The 16,941-nt window shown below is 34.9% G+C and overlaps 4 protein-coding genes across 10 annotated transcripts; 3 read left to right on the top strand and 1 right to left on the bottom strand.

Annotated features, from left to right (window-relative positions):
* Window positions 1-695: 695 nt before the first annotated feature.
* LOC108209364 (cellulose synthase-like protein G3) lies at window positions 696-5,026 on the top strand. Its single transcript, XM_017380228.2, has 6 exons — window positions 696-1,442; window positions 2,725-2,886; window positions 3,023-3,148; window positions 3,276-3,719; window positions 3,898-4,245; window positions 4,343-5,026. The coding sequence occupies exons 1-6, from the start codon at window positions 867-869 to the stop codon at window positions 4,886-4,888; spliced, it is 2,202 nt and encodes a 733-aa protein (XP_017235717.1). The 5' UTR covers window positions 696-866; the 3' UTR covers window positions 4,889-5,026.
* On the bottom strand, window positions 5,015-7,913 carry LOC108209365 (small ribosomal subunit protein bS6c). The gene is made up of 2 exons (XM_017380229.2): window positions 7,426-7,913; window positions 5,015-5,420 (listed from the first exon to the last, which is right to left on the bottom strand). The coding sequence occupies exons 1-2, from the start codon at window positions 7,792-7,794 to the stop codon at window positions 5,181-5,183; spliced, it is 609 nt and encodes a 202-aa protein (XP_017235718.1). The 5' UTR covers window positions 7,795-7,913; the 3' UTR covers window positions 5,015-5,180.
* Window positions 7,914-8,698: 785 nt separating this feature from the next.
* LOC108205880 (26S proteasome non-ATPase regulatory subunit 8 homolog A) lies at window positions 8,699-13,688 on the top strand. The gene is made up of 6 exons (XM_064087609.1): window positions 8,699-8,884; window positions 9,633-9,711; window positions 9,945-10,047; window positions 10,412-10,675; window positions 12,279-12,390; window positions 13,185-13,688. The coding sequence occupies exons 1-6, from the start codon at window positions 8,780-8,782 to the stop codon at window positions 13,323-13,325; spliced, it is 804 nt and encodes a 267-aa protein (XP_063943679.1). The 5' UTR covers window positions 8,699-8,779; the 3' UTR covers window positions 13,326-13,688.
* A 657-nt stretch (window positions 13,689-14,345) lies between these two features.
* Window positions 14,346-16,864, top strand: LOC108209414 (protein ABIL2). Of its 7 annotated transcripts, none has more exons than XM_064087608.1 (10): window positions 14,346-14,552; window positions 14,975-15,051; window positions 15,136-15,218; window positions 15,386-15,536; window positions 15,662-15,761; window positions 15,874-15,957; window positions 16,089-16,131; window positions 16,219-16,304; window positions 16,418-16,518; window positions 16,613-16,864. In XM_064087608.1, the coding sequence occupies exons 2-10, from the start codon at window positions 15,016-15,018 to the stop codon at window positions 16,757-16,759; spliced, it is 831 nt and encodes a 276-aa protein (XP_063943678.1). In that variant the 5' UTR covers window positions 14,346-14,552; window positions 14,975-15,015; the 3' UTR covers window positions 16,760-16,864. The 7 variants fall into 7 exon arrangements, with proteins under 7 accessions (XP_063943678.1, XP_063943674.1, XP_063943675.1 ...); XM_064087604.1 differs by having other exon boundaries at window positions 14,926-15,051; XM_064087605.1 differs by lacking the exon at window positions 14,346-14,552 and adding an exon at window positions 14,585-14,704 and having other exon boundaries at window positions 14,926-15,051.
* Window positions 16,865-16,941: the final 77 nt, after the last annotated feature.

Below are 16,941 nucleotides of genomic sequence, written 5' to 3'. Positions count from 1 at the left end.
ATGAATTTCTGTCGGCATTGAAATGAGCTGGAGAATCAACTGATCCCTTGTCTACGAGACTACAATGATTCACATCCACATACGTACTGCGCATATGAATCAACTATTTCCACTAACCACAACTTCCATATACTGGTCCAAACAATTATTTCAATCACATAAATTCTTGACCATGATATGTAGGTCCTGGATCCTTTCACGAACATATTTCATAACGGTAAAACTGAGGTATGACGTGAATACATGGGTTCATTAGTATCATTGTCGTGCTTCTAAAAGACGGTATAATATGTTGCAATATGCGTTTGTTGTGAATTTAACCATGTATATATGTATTTGACCTCATATATATCATATATGGTGTATATACAATATAGTTACATAACTTATTTTTTTAATTTTCTTTTTATAAATATTTATACATTAAATTTTTTTTTAATCAAAAGGTTTAAAATAATTTATACATTTTGCATAAATCTTAAAATGTGTGTCGAGCCCCATCTTCTGTAATAAACTAACTAAGAGACGGAGGTACTATGTTCTGTCTCCATAACACAAACTCAAAAGTTAAGTTTATAATTTAACTACTTAAATCAATGGATACTACAAGCTTATCTAGGCAAAAGGCATTTTAAGAGATACTCCCCCGTTCCTCTTATATTTTTACGATTTTTTGTATTACTTATCACGTATTTTAGAAAATTTCAAATGCATACCAAGCCCCGTGTCCCGAGCTAAATAACCAATGGAATAGATGGAGTAATAATAAAGACTACAAAGTTGACCAGCAAGGTGGGAGGAGAGGTCATCAGTGAAGTTGTAGCTCACTGCAGTCCTGCAAATCAAAGCTCAAACAGACAAACACAATGGAAAATCCTAATCCTCTTCTTCACAAAATCATCCCTATGCGTCGCACTTGGTTTAATCGTGTCTTCGCAGCCATATACACTTGTGCCATTTTTGCTCTCTTCTACCACCACTTCCAAAACCTCTCGATCAACTCAAATACTAAAATTTCTATCCTGATGTTGCTAGCTGACCTCGTTCTAGCTCTGAATTCCATTACTTACCAAGCCTTTCGCATGTCTCCAATCCGTCGGGTGGTTTTTCCTCAGAACATACCACAGATTCTAAAAAATGAGAGTGAATATCCTGCTTTAGACATATTTATCTGCACAGCTGACCCCTACAAGGAGCCTCCTATGGGGGTCGTGAACACGGCCTTATCAGTCATGGCCTATGATTATCCTACAGAAAAGTTATCGGTGTATGTTTCGGATGATGGAGGCTCTCAGTTGACGCTATTCGCTTTCATGGAGGCGGCCAAGTTTGCCAGACATTGGCTACCGTTCTGCAGGAAGCATGACTTAGTAGAGAGATGCCCCGAGGCGTATTTTGCATCACAGATTGGCGAGTTCACCGAAGGCAGGGATGAAATTGAGGTATTACACTATACTTAAATTAAATATATTCCGGTGATATATATGGTAAACTAGTGGATATCTCTCTTCTCTCGGTAAAATGATAGACAGTTTGAGTGATGTGTAAAAAATGCGATTCAAGGAATATAAAATTACAAATGCGGAAATGATGCAATCGATACAATTATAAAGAAACTTTAAGAAGAGTCCAGTAGAATAAATTCAAAAGATTTTGCTAGTGTGAATCTGGTAAGCTGTTTACATCAGAATCCAGTGTTCCAGATTAATAATATCGTATGGTCCTCAATGTATAACGTATGCATACATATCAGCACTTTTGTCCACTCATATGATGCCCTAAACCCAAAGCTATGCTTGTAGATCCCATACTTGCCATACCGGCTGATTTCGAGTTTCGAATACTATATATCATGCCGAAAAATATTAGGTATCCAAAAATTATTCCCAATTTTTTTTTCTAATACCTAATTGAAAATGTTTAATTAGTTTTACTGACATTAATAAAATAATGAACTCTATGCATAAACCATCTGATTAAGATCAACTATTGTTTGCCACTTTAGAAAAAAAATTGAGATAAGATTGGGATACATATCCTTACTCTTTCATGTCATGACAAAATGTCATATGTATACATAATACAAGTTTCCCTGGTTCGTAACAAATTCAATAAACAGAGGATTATAAAGCACCAATCAAAGCTTCTAAACGATTTCAGAACATGATTAGCTTTAGAAATTCGAAAAAAGCATATAAAAAAAAGAACAAATCGTCTCATGGATTTCATTTATTTTTTAGTCTTACCTCAAATTTCCTTGTTGATCCTCTTGTGCCAACAAGTACTCCATCTTGTGCCGTCTGTCTCTACTTTCATCTTCATCTGCCATTGCATTTTCTTCGAGTTCTGAATATATTTCTCATGTCTCTTTGTTAAAATGTAGTTAATTTGTCTCTAGCATTGTAGTTTAACGAATACTTCTTGTGAATTTAACCAGAGGTTTCACTGACACTGAGTACATAATTATGATTGACCATTACAAAAAAGATATCGCTACTTCATGACTGACACTTTAGTTCAGGGGAGAATTTTGAAAGAAAGAACTTCCTTAGGTTTAAAAAAAAATTACTACAAGTTTTAAGTTACAAATCCTATCTGTATTCTCAGTAGTATCTAGGATTTAGGAAGTTAGATTTCTGGGAAGTCACAATTATTACGGCATATTTGAACAGTAGATCTTACAAATTTATATACATATAATTTGTACATGTATATGAATCACAGATGGCCTACAGAGAGATGAAGATTACGGTGGAGAAGGTGCTGGAGAGAGGAGATGTGAATGGTGTCAACCACATCACTGCGGATGAAGAAGTCCTCAAGAGTTTCAGCAAATGCAGTGGTATTGACGGATTCACAAGTCGAAACCATCCCACCATTATTCAGGTCCTTCCTCATTCTTCTCTCACAGCGCCACCACTGCTACCCATAAGGCCATAACACACACACAAGTTTATACATAAATAATGGATAAATAGGTTCCGGCTTCATGATAATCGGTTCTCTTGTAACCTACATGCAGATTCTCTTGGAGAGTAGCATAAACAGAGACGTTCAAGGTCATGCACTGCCTAATCTTATATATATTTCAAGAGAAAAAATCGCCACTGCAGCTCACCAGTTCAAGGCCGGAGCTCTTAATATGTTAGTAAGTAAATGTTGATACTATTACTCTCAAAACAGAAATTAACTAGAAACTGCAGTAAAATTTATCAAATAAAACCTTATGTAACTATCTACTGTAGCTTAATCATGTATATTTGGTGGTTTTGAAGCTTCGAGTTTCCGGGATCATGACAAATGCACCTATAATCTTAACCCTGGATTGTGACAGTTATTCAAATGATCCAACGACTCCTTTACGAGCTTTATGCTATTATTTGGACCCTAAGATAAAATCAGATCTAGCGTACGTACAGTTCCCCCAAATCTTTCATGGAATCAACAAGAATGACATCTATGGTTCTGAGTGGAAGAGTTATGTCCAAATCAATGCTTATGGAATGGATGGTCTTATGGGTCCAAACTATATTGGCACGGGTTCGTTTTTCCAACGAAGAGCATTATTTGGAGATCCATTGTCAATTCTTCTCCCGGAGATTCCTGAACTAAGCCCAGATTATCATGTTTGCAAGCCTATACATGACAATGAGATTTTAGCACTAGCAGACCATGTGGCAGGTTGCAGGTACGAGGACCAGACCAGATGGGGATACGAGGTAATCTCCGTTATCGGTTGCCTACTTACACACACATTCTGAGTTCAAACTTACTAAGAAACGGGGTATGTAGTATGCTACAATGCTAAGAATCCTAATTACAGTTACCACTGACACGGACGTATGTACTACAGTAGAATGACAGATTCTGAGAGTAATTCTGTCATTGATTCTGCAGATTGGCTTTAACTATGGATCTCTGGTTGAGGACTTCTACACAGGCTATCGGCTGCATTGCAAGGGCTGGAAATCCATCTTATGCTACCCTAAACGACCTGCGTTTCTTGGGAGCTCTCCTATAGCCCTCAACGATATGCTTTGTCAAAGTAAACGATGGTTCATGGGCTACTTCGAAATTATATGTTGCAAGTTTAGCCCCCTAACCTTCGGACTCAAATCTTTAAACCTTCTTCAAGCCCTTTGTTATATTCACTACATTTCATGGCCTTTTTGGTCCATACCAGTTCCAGTTTATGCATTTTTGCCTCAACTAGCACTCATCAACTCCACGCCAATCTTCCCAAAGGTGTGTTTACATTGATTAAACATAACAGTTGGCTATATTATTTCAGTTCTTATGTAGAATTGTCTCACAGATATTGATTAGTAGGCTCTGAGTACAGGTATCAGATCCATGGTTTTACTTGTATGCATTTCTGTTTGTTGGAGCAATCATGCAAGAATTCATAGACTACATGACAACTGGAGGAACTATTCCAAAATGGTGGAATTATCAGAAAAGCTGGTTGATAAGGGGACTTACAAGCTTTCCATTTGCAATGCTTGAATACATACTCGGATGTTTTGGCTTCTCAGCAACCGGGTTCAACGTGACAAGTAAGGTGGTTGATGATGAACAGACTAGCCGATATGACAAAGGATATTTCGTGTTTGGCGTTTCATCACCAATGTTCTTGACAATTACCATGGCAGCCATAATCAACTTAGTTGCGTTTTCAAGTGGAATAGAACAAGCCATATTTGGGAAAGAAAGGTTTGAAAATGTATGTTTACAGATCTGTTTGACAGGTTATGTGGTTGTACATAGCTGGCCACTATATGAAGCCATAATCTTGCGGACTGATAAAGGAAAGATGCCCTTGAAGATTACCTTGGCATCAGTAGCTCTTGTTTTGGTGCTTTGTATAGTATTTCCTTTACTATTTTAGGCCTTGCTAAGATGTTAGTTTTTGATTCCAGCTGATGCCACTGAGTAAAGGCAGATAAATTCTTCTTCAGAAAACTGTTCTCTGCCTACTTATTTCTGGTAAATATAACATAGATGTAAAGGAATATCAGGCAAACAACCTCTTCTGCATCTAGCAATTGTATATATCCGCAACACATGATATCAATTATATTGGAATTACATAAATAGATTTTGACTACACAAAAGGAGGAAACATCCATGGAAGAACCTTTTTCCTAAAAGTACATTATGATGTTACAAATTTTCATCATCTAGTATTTCCTTTTCCTTATCTTGAACGTAGATGAGCGGATAACTTCATCATCTGTAATCAATGTTTCTTCAAGGACTTCCATAGATTCGGGTTTGGTAAAATAGGTAAATAACAGGTAAATACCATCGAGGTAAGTGTTGGTCTCTCCTGCCTTGTTTTTCTTCTTGATGCTGTAAGCCAGTGGAATGACACCTCGGTTGAATACCTCTATATACATTCCACCTCCAGCAACAAGCAACTGAGAAAGCACATGTTCAAAAAAAGTTTTAAAGCCTTTGTCTAATTATGGTAGTATATCAAGCACGAAATCAAGAAATTTTAACACCAACTGACAATTTATTGTGAAATAATCACAACTAATTTTATCTATTTTCATATGTGTGAATAAGGGGTTTATCTCTTGCTCTACGTTGAATAAACATATGGACATATGTGTGAATAAGGGGTTTATCTCTTGCTCTGCGTTGAATAAACATATGGACACCAGTAAAATAGGCCTTTTAACTAGTTCAGGATAAAGTCATCTTAACTATGCTATGATTTTGGTAGCATTGGGAACTAGTGGTAAAAAAAACTGTCTCGTCCCCTATTTACAAAAAGCTATAGATGATAACATTCTTTGCAGATCACATTTGTACTTGTGGAGGTTGCAAAAGGGTAGCATGCCTTTTACATAACCTAATAAATTACAACAGGATATTTAAAATGATGTCTACTGGGAAAACCAATTAACTGGATTTACAGATGTAGAGGCATTACTATTTGTGATATAGAGATACTCTGCACAGCAGCCCAACTTATTTATATATGCTAATTTAGAGGATATGGTCCAAATTGATCTTTAATTATAAAAAAGCACTTGGAGTTTTTTGGAACCGCTGCTATGCTTAATCGAACCCCCACTATATCCAAATATATTATGAGGATACTAATGTCAATTGGAAATCCAACCGTTCTCCTAAATTTACTCTTGTGATCTGATCCTACACTTAACTGATTGGTCCAGTTTTACATATAAATTTACTCAGGAGTGCCGAGTTTAATGACTGCAATTTTTTTATTAGGGCCATACAATGAAAAAGTATGTATACCTATCTCTATAACTCCTTAAAATTCCAAATCCATGATTTCAATCTTTCATAACCTTGTCTCTATCATAAACCATAAACAATCCTAGTTAATTCTCCATCATATTACAATATAGAGTCTGATGTTGTCTCAGCTGGATATCCTCCCGAAATCAGCCCCTAAAGCAGCTCACCATTGCAAACTTGAACCAAATGCATTTAATATCCCTCCCAGCCTAGAAAGCAGGGATACTTCACTCACCCGCCGCACCGCGCACTCGATTCTTGGGGATTCTTCGATACTCGGGGATTCTTGGGGATTCTTTTTAATGATTAATTTTGTGATTAGTTGAATAGTCTGTCACATAACTACCTTATAATATGATAATTGTGTTATTAAATAATTATATTGTATATTGTTAAGGATATTGATCTTATTTATTCAATTATTTAGTTTAAATATGACTATATATCTTCAAATACATGTATAAAATATATTTTAAATATATTAATATTTGCCGAATCCCCCGCACCCGAATCCCCATATTTTAAAATTTGCCGAATTCCCGTATCCCCGTACCGCGCACCCCATACCCGCACCCGCACTCATGCTTCCTAGCTCCCAGCATATAACACAAAACTACTAAAAAGATACCGTCTCAAAAACATCCTTCAAAGTCAATTCCCTCCTGAACTATTTAGCTCAACTTAGTTTTTAAAATAACTACCAAGTGCTAATAATTAAACACTAGAATAATATTTCAAATCCGAACTAATCGGCTGATTTACGAAGAGTAACTAGTTAACGCCAATTCCGCCCCCATATTTCCCATTCAAAACTAAACACTAAAGCCTACAAAATAAAAAAAATCCATAACAATATGTTTATAAAAGACGCAACAACAATAACAATTGCAGCAAGTACATTGTGCATATAAGTACCAATTCAATCTACAAACTACAAAGAACGAACCTTTTTAGTAATTTGATTAATTTCACACTCAATTGATTTCATTCACATTTTAGTAAATCAAGAATTTTCAAATTATAAACTATAAGCTTATGTAAACTATATGCTCAGAAACTAAAAATCCTTTATCAAGTTTAGTATTTTATCAAGTTCCCGTTATGTTGAATTATGACGGGACCGGAAAAAATATACAAGAATAGGACTACCTCTTCATACTTCTGAGTAAGAGTGAGCCTCTCATCTTCAGACATATCAGGCCTAAGAACAGCCATAGTTTCATACTGTCTGAGCCCAGGTGGACATTGAGGCTCTTCTTTCTCCTCCACAGCAGTTGCTAGCCCAATCCCACCTGTTGCTGGGGGGTCATCATCACCTCCAAACCCACCTCTCTCAAAGAATGACCCTGAAAAATCAAGGGTCTGGGCTCTGATAGACAAAGACCCTGGTGGGTTTTTCTTGAGGAATGTGTGTGATTTCACTGGGAAAGATTTCAAGATTGTGTGGGAGAATGAAAGGGCTGATGGGGTTGATGATAATGTGAGTGATTTCAGAAATGGGGATGAAAAAGATGACATTTTTATGGTGCAGAGCTCTGAATTTTTGGAGAGGGAGGAGAAATGGATAAGAGGATTGGGGGTTATACAGATACAATTCTGTATCTATTTTTTCTTTCTTTATTCTAGTAAAAATATTTCGAGTAAAAATAAGAGTTTGTCATCGCTTTGATTTCAACTTTAATTCAACGTCTCTTTATTACTTTTTTATCTGTCACTTTGATTTTTTCACGTAATTTAATGTGTTTAAAAAATGTACTTATAGTTATTATTTTTAATTTTTTTTTCTGAATTAAAATTTATAATTTACATTTTTATTCAAAAAAAAAATTTTAAAAATAATAAACGGAATTATATTTTTTATTCACCTTAAGTTACATGTAAAAAGTCAAAGTGACAAATAAATAAAGACGTAGGGAGTACTTATTATGATTACATGAATAAAAACTGATTATTATATTAAGTTTATATAAATATAATAAGTACAAGTTTTAAAATATCATTCCAATTCTAATAAATATAAAATTTGAATAATTAAATATATGTTCAATTATATAAATTTAATAGATGTGATTTGTGAACCTTTGACATTTATATTTTCTAAAAGTATAATTTTGTAATTAATAGATAAATAATATTTTTTAAAATAAAACTGTTAATCCAAAAATTAAAAATCATACCGCATCCATATTAATGATCGAGTCAACCAAATACAGTAAATTTTAATTCACTCAATAACTTTGCGATTCAAATGTGGAATTTGGGCTTAAATAAATCTTAATTTTATGGTAATTTTAAAATTTAAAATCACTGGAAAAGAAAATACCAACTCCGACTTGTTCCGGGTGGGCTGAAAGATCGGGTCGGGTAGACCCAAACAGACCATCCCCTCCTCACCCGTTTATATATTGAAGCCTTTCTTCTCCCTCAGTTTCTTGTGCAAAAAGAAAGGGAGACAAGCCCATTGAAGCTCTGCAATCAGATCACTCACAGAAAGAGAGAGAAGATGGATCCAAAGCTAACTGAGTTATCTCAGCTCTTTGAGAGATTCAAAGCTGCTATGACGCGTGGTGATTTTGATTCTTGTTCTAATTTCTTGTCTCAACTCAAGGTATATACACACACACACACCCTTCTAACTGCATCTATAGATGTGTATATTGTGGCTCTTTATTTAGTGTTTAAGCTATAGTTTGTGTCTTGTTCTTTGTTTAATTGAACCCCATTTGGAGGTGATTTGATTAAAGTTTGAATATCTTTAGTGTTTTTGTGATTTGTTGAGCAAGCAGGGTTTGATTGTCTTAAAGGGTTTTGTAGCTTAGTGTGTTTCTTTGTTTTTATGAATGGGTTCTAGTTGAATTTTCGAGCAAGTTCTTGAATTGTGTAGATGGGTTGAGATTGGAATTTGCTCTGGTATTAGGTTTTATTGGTCTTTTATTAATGGAGGACAAGAATTAAAATGATAAAAAAAAACTTAATAATCAATCAAACTCTTTCTATAGTATAATATTGCATCTCTTTATATAAGAAGGATTTCCAGCTTAGTGAAATTCTAATACTAAAGGAAACAAATCCCTTTCGTATTTTATGCAATAATCAAGAATATTATTGATGCACTATATTTTTAATATAACACTTCACAAATTATAATGACAATAACAATATAAGATGAACACAACATGATAATTTAATTTTGTGCTCCGTATGAGGTGGTTGAATATCAATTAATTAAGTGTCTGCGTTTTGAACAATTGTTGTAGCATGTAGTATCATTTCAAGGGCACTTGTATTATTCGGAATTGGAGGTGTTGGTATTACATTCTATTCCTTATTAAATTGATGTTGTGTCCATGTTTCAGGTCATGCTAACTGGATTTAGAAGTCTTCCTCCTTTGTTTGAAGCAACACCTAATGCTGTACATGAGTTGACAATAGCAAGTAATGTCTCTGTGTTTTGTTTTCCATATATATTACAGTACTTTGTTATGTGTGCCTATAGAATTTATGTACACTCTGATGCACAATATATTTGTTTGTACACTTGTTATTGTAAGTTCTTTCAGTATTTAGATACAAGGGGAGAGGCAAATTTTATTTAAGTCTTTATCAAGTTGCGCTGCTATTTATATTACTTCCCTCAACCTGATGTCTTAGAGGTATGAAATTTTCAGGGGATATATATGAGCATGCAGTTGTGTTGAGTGTTAAGACTGAGGATCAGGATGCTTTTGAGAGGGATTTCTTTCAGCTGAAGCCTTTCTACACAGATGCAGGGTAATCATGTTTTTTTTTTATGTCTCTAGTTGGTTAATTACTTTTCTAAATCCTAAGAAGAATGTTGGCAGTAAAGTTAAGGTTTTAAATGAAGATGAAAGATGTTCTGCTTTTCCCTAGTAATATGGTGATTTAGGGGCAGTTCTATGTTAGGTTTTTGCATTTGGGGTTAATCTTTCTTTTATCTGTAACTTTATGGAATCATTCCCTTTGTGTTGCCTGCTATAGAAGTTGGAACTGAATAGTAAAGTTGAAGCATATCTTTTACCGAATATTATCTATATTAGTTTTCATGTGTACTACTATAGTAGCCAAGGAACTTATAAAGATGCTTCATGTTGTTGTCATTGTTTTGTTGGAGCAGGGACCGTCTTCCACCATCCCCTCAGGAATTCCCCATATTGGGTCTCAATCTCCTGAGACTACTAGTGCAGAATAGAATTGCTGAGTTCCATACTGAACTGGAGTTACTTTCAGCCAGCGCATTAGAGAATCCTTGCATCAGACATGCTGTAGAATTGGAACAGTCTTTCATGGAAGGCGCTTACAACAGAGTGTTAAGTGCTAGGCAGTCTGTACCTCATGAAACCTATGTCTACTTTTTGGATCTTTTGGCAAAGACAGTCAGGTAAACTTCTTGACATTAATTTAAGCATCAACTAAGATATAATTGTAAGCAGACACCCTGGACCGGCACCATTAAGTTTTGAATTTGCTGTTGTTAAATTTTGTAAAAGCGGGCCCAACTTTGACAGTAATTGCATTGTTACAAGAAGATGAAGTGTGAATCAACTCAACCAGTATAATTAAGCATGTTAAAAGTTGGACTTATACTTGAGACAATGTTCATGCAAAGCTATGGGATTGTTTAATATACTCTGTAAATGAGATACCACTGTCCACTGGTAGGGAGGCCTTTAGATATTAAGGATTAAAGTGTAAATGGATCTGACTTGTTCAACTCAGTTTATAGCATTATTTACAAATTTATAAATACTTTATTCAAACAAAATTTGGGGGTTGAGAAGCTTGGGGATGTTTTGCAATTTTGCTCCTAAAAATGTCTCAAAAGTTTGTTTGGTGGGCCACTTTTCACCATTTCAGTAGGTCAGGGAAAAATTACAACATAATTATTAAAGAATGAATCAGCAAAAAACACATAAATGCTTTGCTGTCATGTTGAACTTGAGGATAAATTTTTTCAATCTCCAATTAGATTTCTGGCTGCATTTAGGGGAACAAGTGGTAGTGGAAAGAATGTATTGAAAGACATATATCCTAAAACATGTAGGTAAGGCAATATTTTTTCATTAATGGATAGAGTAGCATCATACAATGAAATATATATTGGTCCAGGTATATCCATCATATATATAGATATAGATATAGATGTAAAGAGATTTTTTTTTTTTTTCATAACTGTGATTGACCTTTCAAGGAAAAAAAGAAAGCATTTTATCACAGTCCATTATCAATTCATTATGAAATTAATTTATTTAAAAAAATGTGGATTGATCTAGATTTAGTTATTACAGCTTTCATTTTTATCCGAAAGAGTATTTTGAATCTCTTTGTTTTTATATAATTAACTTCTTTTTCTTTTCTGATTAATTAGTTTTACCGATACCTCTACAGAGAGCATTGGCTCTCATAACAGGCCTTCCTATGAGGCTGTCATAATGATCCCCGTGAATGACAAGATAATTTCATTATCAAAATTTTTTCCTGGAACAAGAGTTAATCGAAATATATGTGACTACTAGAGTATCAGTTGAAGAGAAAAAATTACGAAAATATGAATATGAGTATTATGATATTATTGATTGCGAAAATATTCTTTATGCTGTGCTAATGTATTGTACTTGCCAAATAGTGTTTTTTTTTCTGTCCTCAATCAAAGACATCACCCTATAATTATTTGCCAAGTACTTGCCAAACAGTATGTTGTTTTCTGTCCTCAATCAAATACATCATCCCATTATTAGTTGCCAAGTAAAAAGGGCATGCAAACATTAGTTCTATGTATTATATCTAGTCTCCGTCTCCCCTTTTCCTGTGCTAGTCTGGTCACATACTATAGAGGCATAAACCTCAACATGGGTATAGCGAGAAAAGAGGGATCACATGATCTCGACTTGAATTCTTAAATTTGATTGCCCATGTGATTGAGAGAAACAAAGAGAGGTAGAAATTGGCTGTATGTGTGTTATAACCAATTTTGTCATATGTAGGGATGAAATAGCTGGATGCAGTGAAAAGGCTTACGACACTCTTTCAGTAGCTGATGCCCGACAAATGTTGCTGTTCTCGACAGACCGAGAACTTTCTGAATATATTAATGAGGTATACTTTTTAAATCTCTGCCCCTTTTGTTTGGTTGCTGTCAAAAAAGGTTCTGCCGCAGGACTACCACATCAGAAACATTGAAAACCTTGTTACCAGCAATAATAGTAGTTAATATCTTCTTGATTGTGTTCCCCAAAGTTGATGCTCAAATTTGTTTGATTGTATTCAGACTTTGCAACAGTAATAATTAGCTTGAATTTTTTACCCTTTGTAGCCAGTATACTACATTCCACAAATAATGATTCCCACCTAGATTTGATTGGATTGTTTGCCTTTGCTTTCCAAAAGTCTCGTATAACTAGTTTTTTTTTTGTAATGTTCTTGCTTATACATTTCCTTAGAGGAGTCATAGAGACCTGAAGTACAAATTAGTTCCCCGTGTCAGTGTACCATTTGAAAAAGCCAATTCTAAAAGGGTACCATTGAGAATTTCCCATTAAAGATTTGGTAGTTAAAACTTTGTAAACGACATTGTATATCAGTGCAAAGTTTTGGGTTGATATGTGTTTGGTTTTGAATTGAATCTGCTGACAGGCCCCCAGTCCCATTTAGGCAGAGCATATTATATTATTAAAATTAAATATATGTGTGCAGTGCATCATTTCATGGCGAAGTTACAGCGAGATGCATACAATACATACCTTATCAAGTAACTTACTATGTTACAAGTCATTTTATGTGCTGGGCGAGTATTGAAATTTGTATGAAGGCATATATGACTTGATTACTTCAGTTATAAATTAGCCCATTTCATTGGTAAGCACTAAGCATTCTATGTCAATAAAATGCAGGAGCATCCCGAGTGGGAGATGAAGAATGGGTTGGTTACTTTTCAGAAGGCAAAAGAATCTGCTCCTTGCAAGGAGATACCGTCTCTGCAGCTCATAACTCAGACACTTAGTTACGCAAGGGAGTTGGAGCGCATAGTGTGATAGATTCCCGGGGTCTTTATGTTTTTCTGTCATCTTTCTGTGTTATTGTTGTTAAATCCTCTTACTCAGTGCAATATAATTGGACAATGATGAGGAAAAATTGTTGAAGGGGACCATTCTATATTATTTTCCCATATGAATCAAGTAGACTGTAGAAACAACCATACTCTTCATGTGGTTTGGCTTTCAGTTGCCTTTTGCTACTGTATAGCCTTTTGACTTTGTAATTGTTTCCAGCAGGCTAAAACTTGAATGGATTGGTGTCTGTCAAGATAGGATAACTTGCAGCTCACTTTTAATCATTTAAATCTTATCTGATTAGATGATTTGGACCCCAAAAGTATGAAATTTGTTTTCTGTCCAGCATGTGTGGCCTCGTATTCTTCTTGTTTATTTGGAGAAACAGATTTTTGAGGAAAAACACAGTTTCATTCTGTGAAAAAGAACTGGCAATTTATTTAGGTGAGGTACAAGCAAATTAGCTGAAAGAATACAGTGAATAATGCCTTTATGTGGAAGCATGCATTCATTGTTTTCGTTCACCAATGTATTTATCATGTGTAAACCGTCCCCATGTTGAAATGTTTTACATGGAAGATGAATGAAGAAATCAATCTATTATGATGGTGTTCATATGAATGGGAGATATACGTTTAACGAACATAACAAGGGAAAGGATACAGTAAGACTGACACGCATTTCACAAATGGGTTGATCCATACGATACCAAAAAACAAAACTTTTCAACTAAAAAACGTAAGCGTGATTGGATGGACTAGTGATAGTATTTTTGTCGTAAATCTCATTTCAAGTTAGAATTTGTCATTAACATGCTATGAAGGGTGGATTTTCGTTTAAATTAGCGGGGTTTTGCATTATTAATATGTTTAATCACATGCCCAACTGTTTGATAAGGATTTATCAACCACTTCACAAACAATGCCTACTTTCTTAACAAATGTTTGCCATGCTTTTCCTTTATATATAGAGTAGGTTATTGGCTATAATCTTTGAGGATCAATTACGATCAACAAAAGGGTAGCAAGATCTTACAAAGTACAGAAAGTTTGAAATTATGTATGGCATATATTGCTTGCCTTGATGTCAAGATATATTTATTCATTTATTATCTGTTTGGTTTAATTTGTTAAAGTATCCTGTGTGAATAGATAATAGTGTTTTGCTGGTGCCATAAAGAAAAAGCTTGAGATTTCTGCTACCCTACCGGTATTGCCCTACTTGCATTACTTGTATTATTGCACTCTACATTTGTCACCATCTCATTCTTCAGCCATTCATATATGTGTCTGAACACAATTATTATGTCGTATTGAAAATTATTTAGTTAACAAATTCGACAAATAAATCACATATGACAGGTTGTTATACTCCGAAGCACACTATAAACATTTTAACTTGCAAAATTTTAAATTTTTGTCTTTCGTAATGATATAAATCAGTTTTATCAAAAGCTGCTCTACGGGGTCGTATTGATTGGTTATAAGGCCTCAAAGAGAACGTTGTTCAATTCCAAATTTCATGCCTAAACATTTTTGTGGGTTAATTAATCCTAGATAATATTCCGATAATTTTTTGGTAGGAACTACTTTTTAGAAGACTGATGGAAAGAGGCACTTCCTTGTTTTCAGCAAATGTTGCTCAACAATCATCAAATTATGATGAACTCTTTATGCAGCAGCACATTCTTTTTACTGATAGTTTGAAGGTATGTATCTGAATATCTAATAGTTTTTACTTTCAGAAAGGCTCATGGACATTCAGATTTTTAATGCAAATTAATGAATTTTAGGACTTGAAGAATATAAGGAAGCAGTTGTATTCAGCTGCAGAATATTTTGAATCTTCTTATGAGAGAGATGATGATAAACAACTGTAAGTTGGGTGTTAATACCTTGTGTTTTTTTTTGAATTTTTGTAAATTTGTTTGTCTTGTTGGGTTACTAGTTTACTACTGGTACTGATTGATGAGGTCTGTCTGTTTTTTCGAGCTCGAGTTTTTCTTTGACCTGATATTTCTTTTGATCAACATGTTCTTGAAGTGTGGTGGAAACCGTGAAAGATTACGCGACTAAAGCTCTTATCAGTAGTGTTGATCATCTGGGTTCTGTTGCATTTAAAGTCACCACTTTCTTGGATGATAAGGTCACTGAATTTTCTGATACGAAGGTTCGATTCTCGAACATTGAACAGGTACTTGATTATGGAAGTGATTTGAGCATTGTCAGTGTTCTCTTATTTGTTCAAAATGAATTCTTGTTCTTATTCACCCTGAGGCTTAAAAATTTACAATTGACTGATATTGGTCTGCATTTTAGAGGTTAAGGATATGTCAGGAGTTTACTGAGCAAGTCGGAGTTCGACGACAAACTCTGGTGGTTGAGACTCCGAAGCACCATAAGAGATACATTTTCCCAGGCAATCATGATATTTTCATTTTTCTGAATTATACCTGCCTCACTAGCACTAGGATTTGATCACTATAATGTTGAGTAAATATCAGCTAACATGGTAGTCATCCTTTGTGCAGCCAAGCCAACTTCAGATAGTAACGGCGAGCCAGAACTGATAAAAAACAGTCCCGGCTTGAGTCTCGATGAGGGCTCGAACAAATGTAAGTGTGAAGAGATCATATTTCCTTTTCTGTCACTCTATTCCTGTTCTTAACAGATGTGGGAGAAGCACGGTTGACAACAACAAGCTAAAATTTCTGAGTATATTTTGTTGCAAATTGTTTTACTGCAGCTGTTCAACCAAATCTGGTGAGACCTGATGCACAAATTATTAGGTAATGCACTACAATGTTGATATCAAGGTAAACTAGTCTCTGTTTTGCTATAAAGATTACAATTTGATGTTTGTGATGCTTTTGCAGAGGAATTTCTCGGCCACTTTCTGCATCCCCAGGTTCTGCAAATTTTTCATTTACTAGGGCTGCTTCAAGGAAAGTATCAGGTCAGAGTACGATTGTTCACTTCTTATTAACTCCACAAACAAGTATGTTATGCATTATAGCATTGTTTTTGCAAGTGATTTTTGGTTTATTGAGAGCCAACACGTATATGTTCAAGCAGATACACGAGGAGTTTCACCTCTTCGGTTTTCACTAAAGCGTGCTGAGTCAGTTGCTGATAGATCACGTTCTCCAAATCCTGCTAACAATAACATACAGCAGGTAAGTACCGACAGCAGGATGATAAACTGTTGACTTCAATGATCTGTAATAAAATTCCTGGCTTATATAAGTGATTCTCTTCTGTTGTTTGCAGCATTTTCCGGTGCCTCAGAGATCATCTTCAATGTTAATCCATACCGAAGACAAGGGGACATCAAAAGCAATTGTACAGTACCGCAAAAGTAAGAGTTTATTCAAAACCCTACTAAGATATACTAGTCCAAGGAGGGTGAGAAACTAGAATGATAGATGAAAGTCGTGTTTTGTGTACTACCCAACAATTCTCTGCAAATTCTTGAAATCATTTTACTTAATCTCTTACACCAGTGCTAATATTGTACCATAAGTGCAGTTTCTTGTTAGCTCATTTATTATCTGTGGTCTCAGTGGCTTAAAATTGATTGTATCCTTGTCCAGAATCAC

Source organism: Daucus carota, chromosome 2, assembly GCF_001625215.2.
Source record: "Daucus carota subsp. sativus chromosome 2, DH1 v3.0, whole genome shotgun sequence".
NCBI classification, from domain to species: Eukaryota; Viridiplantae; Streptophyta; class Magnoliopsida; order Apiales; family Apiaceae; genus Daucus; species Daucus carota.
This window is presented reverse-complemented; position numbering and strand designations above follow the sequence as displayed.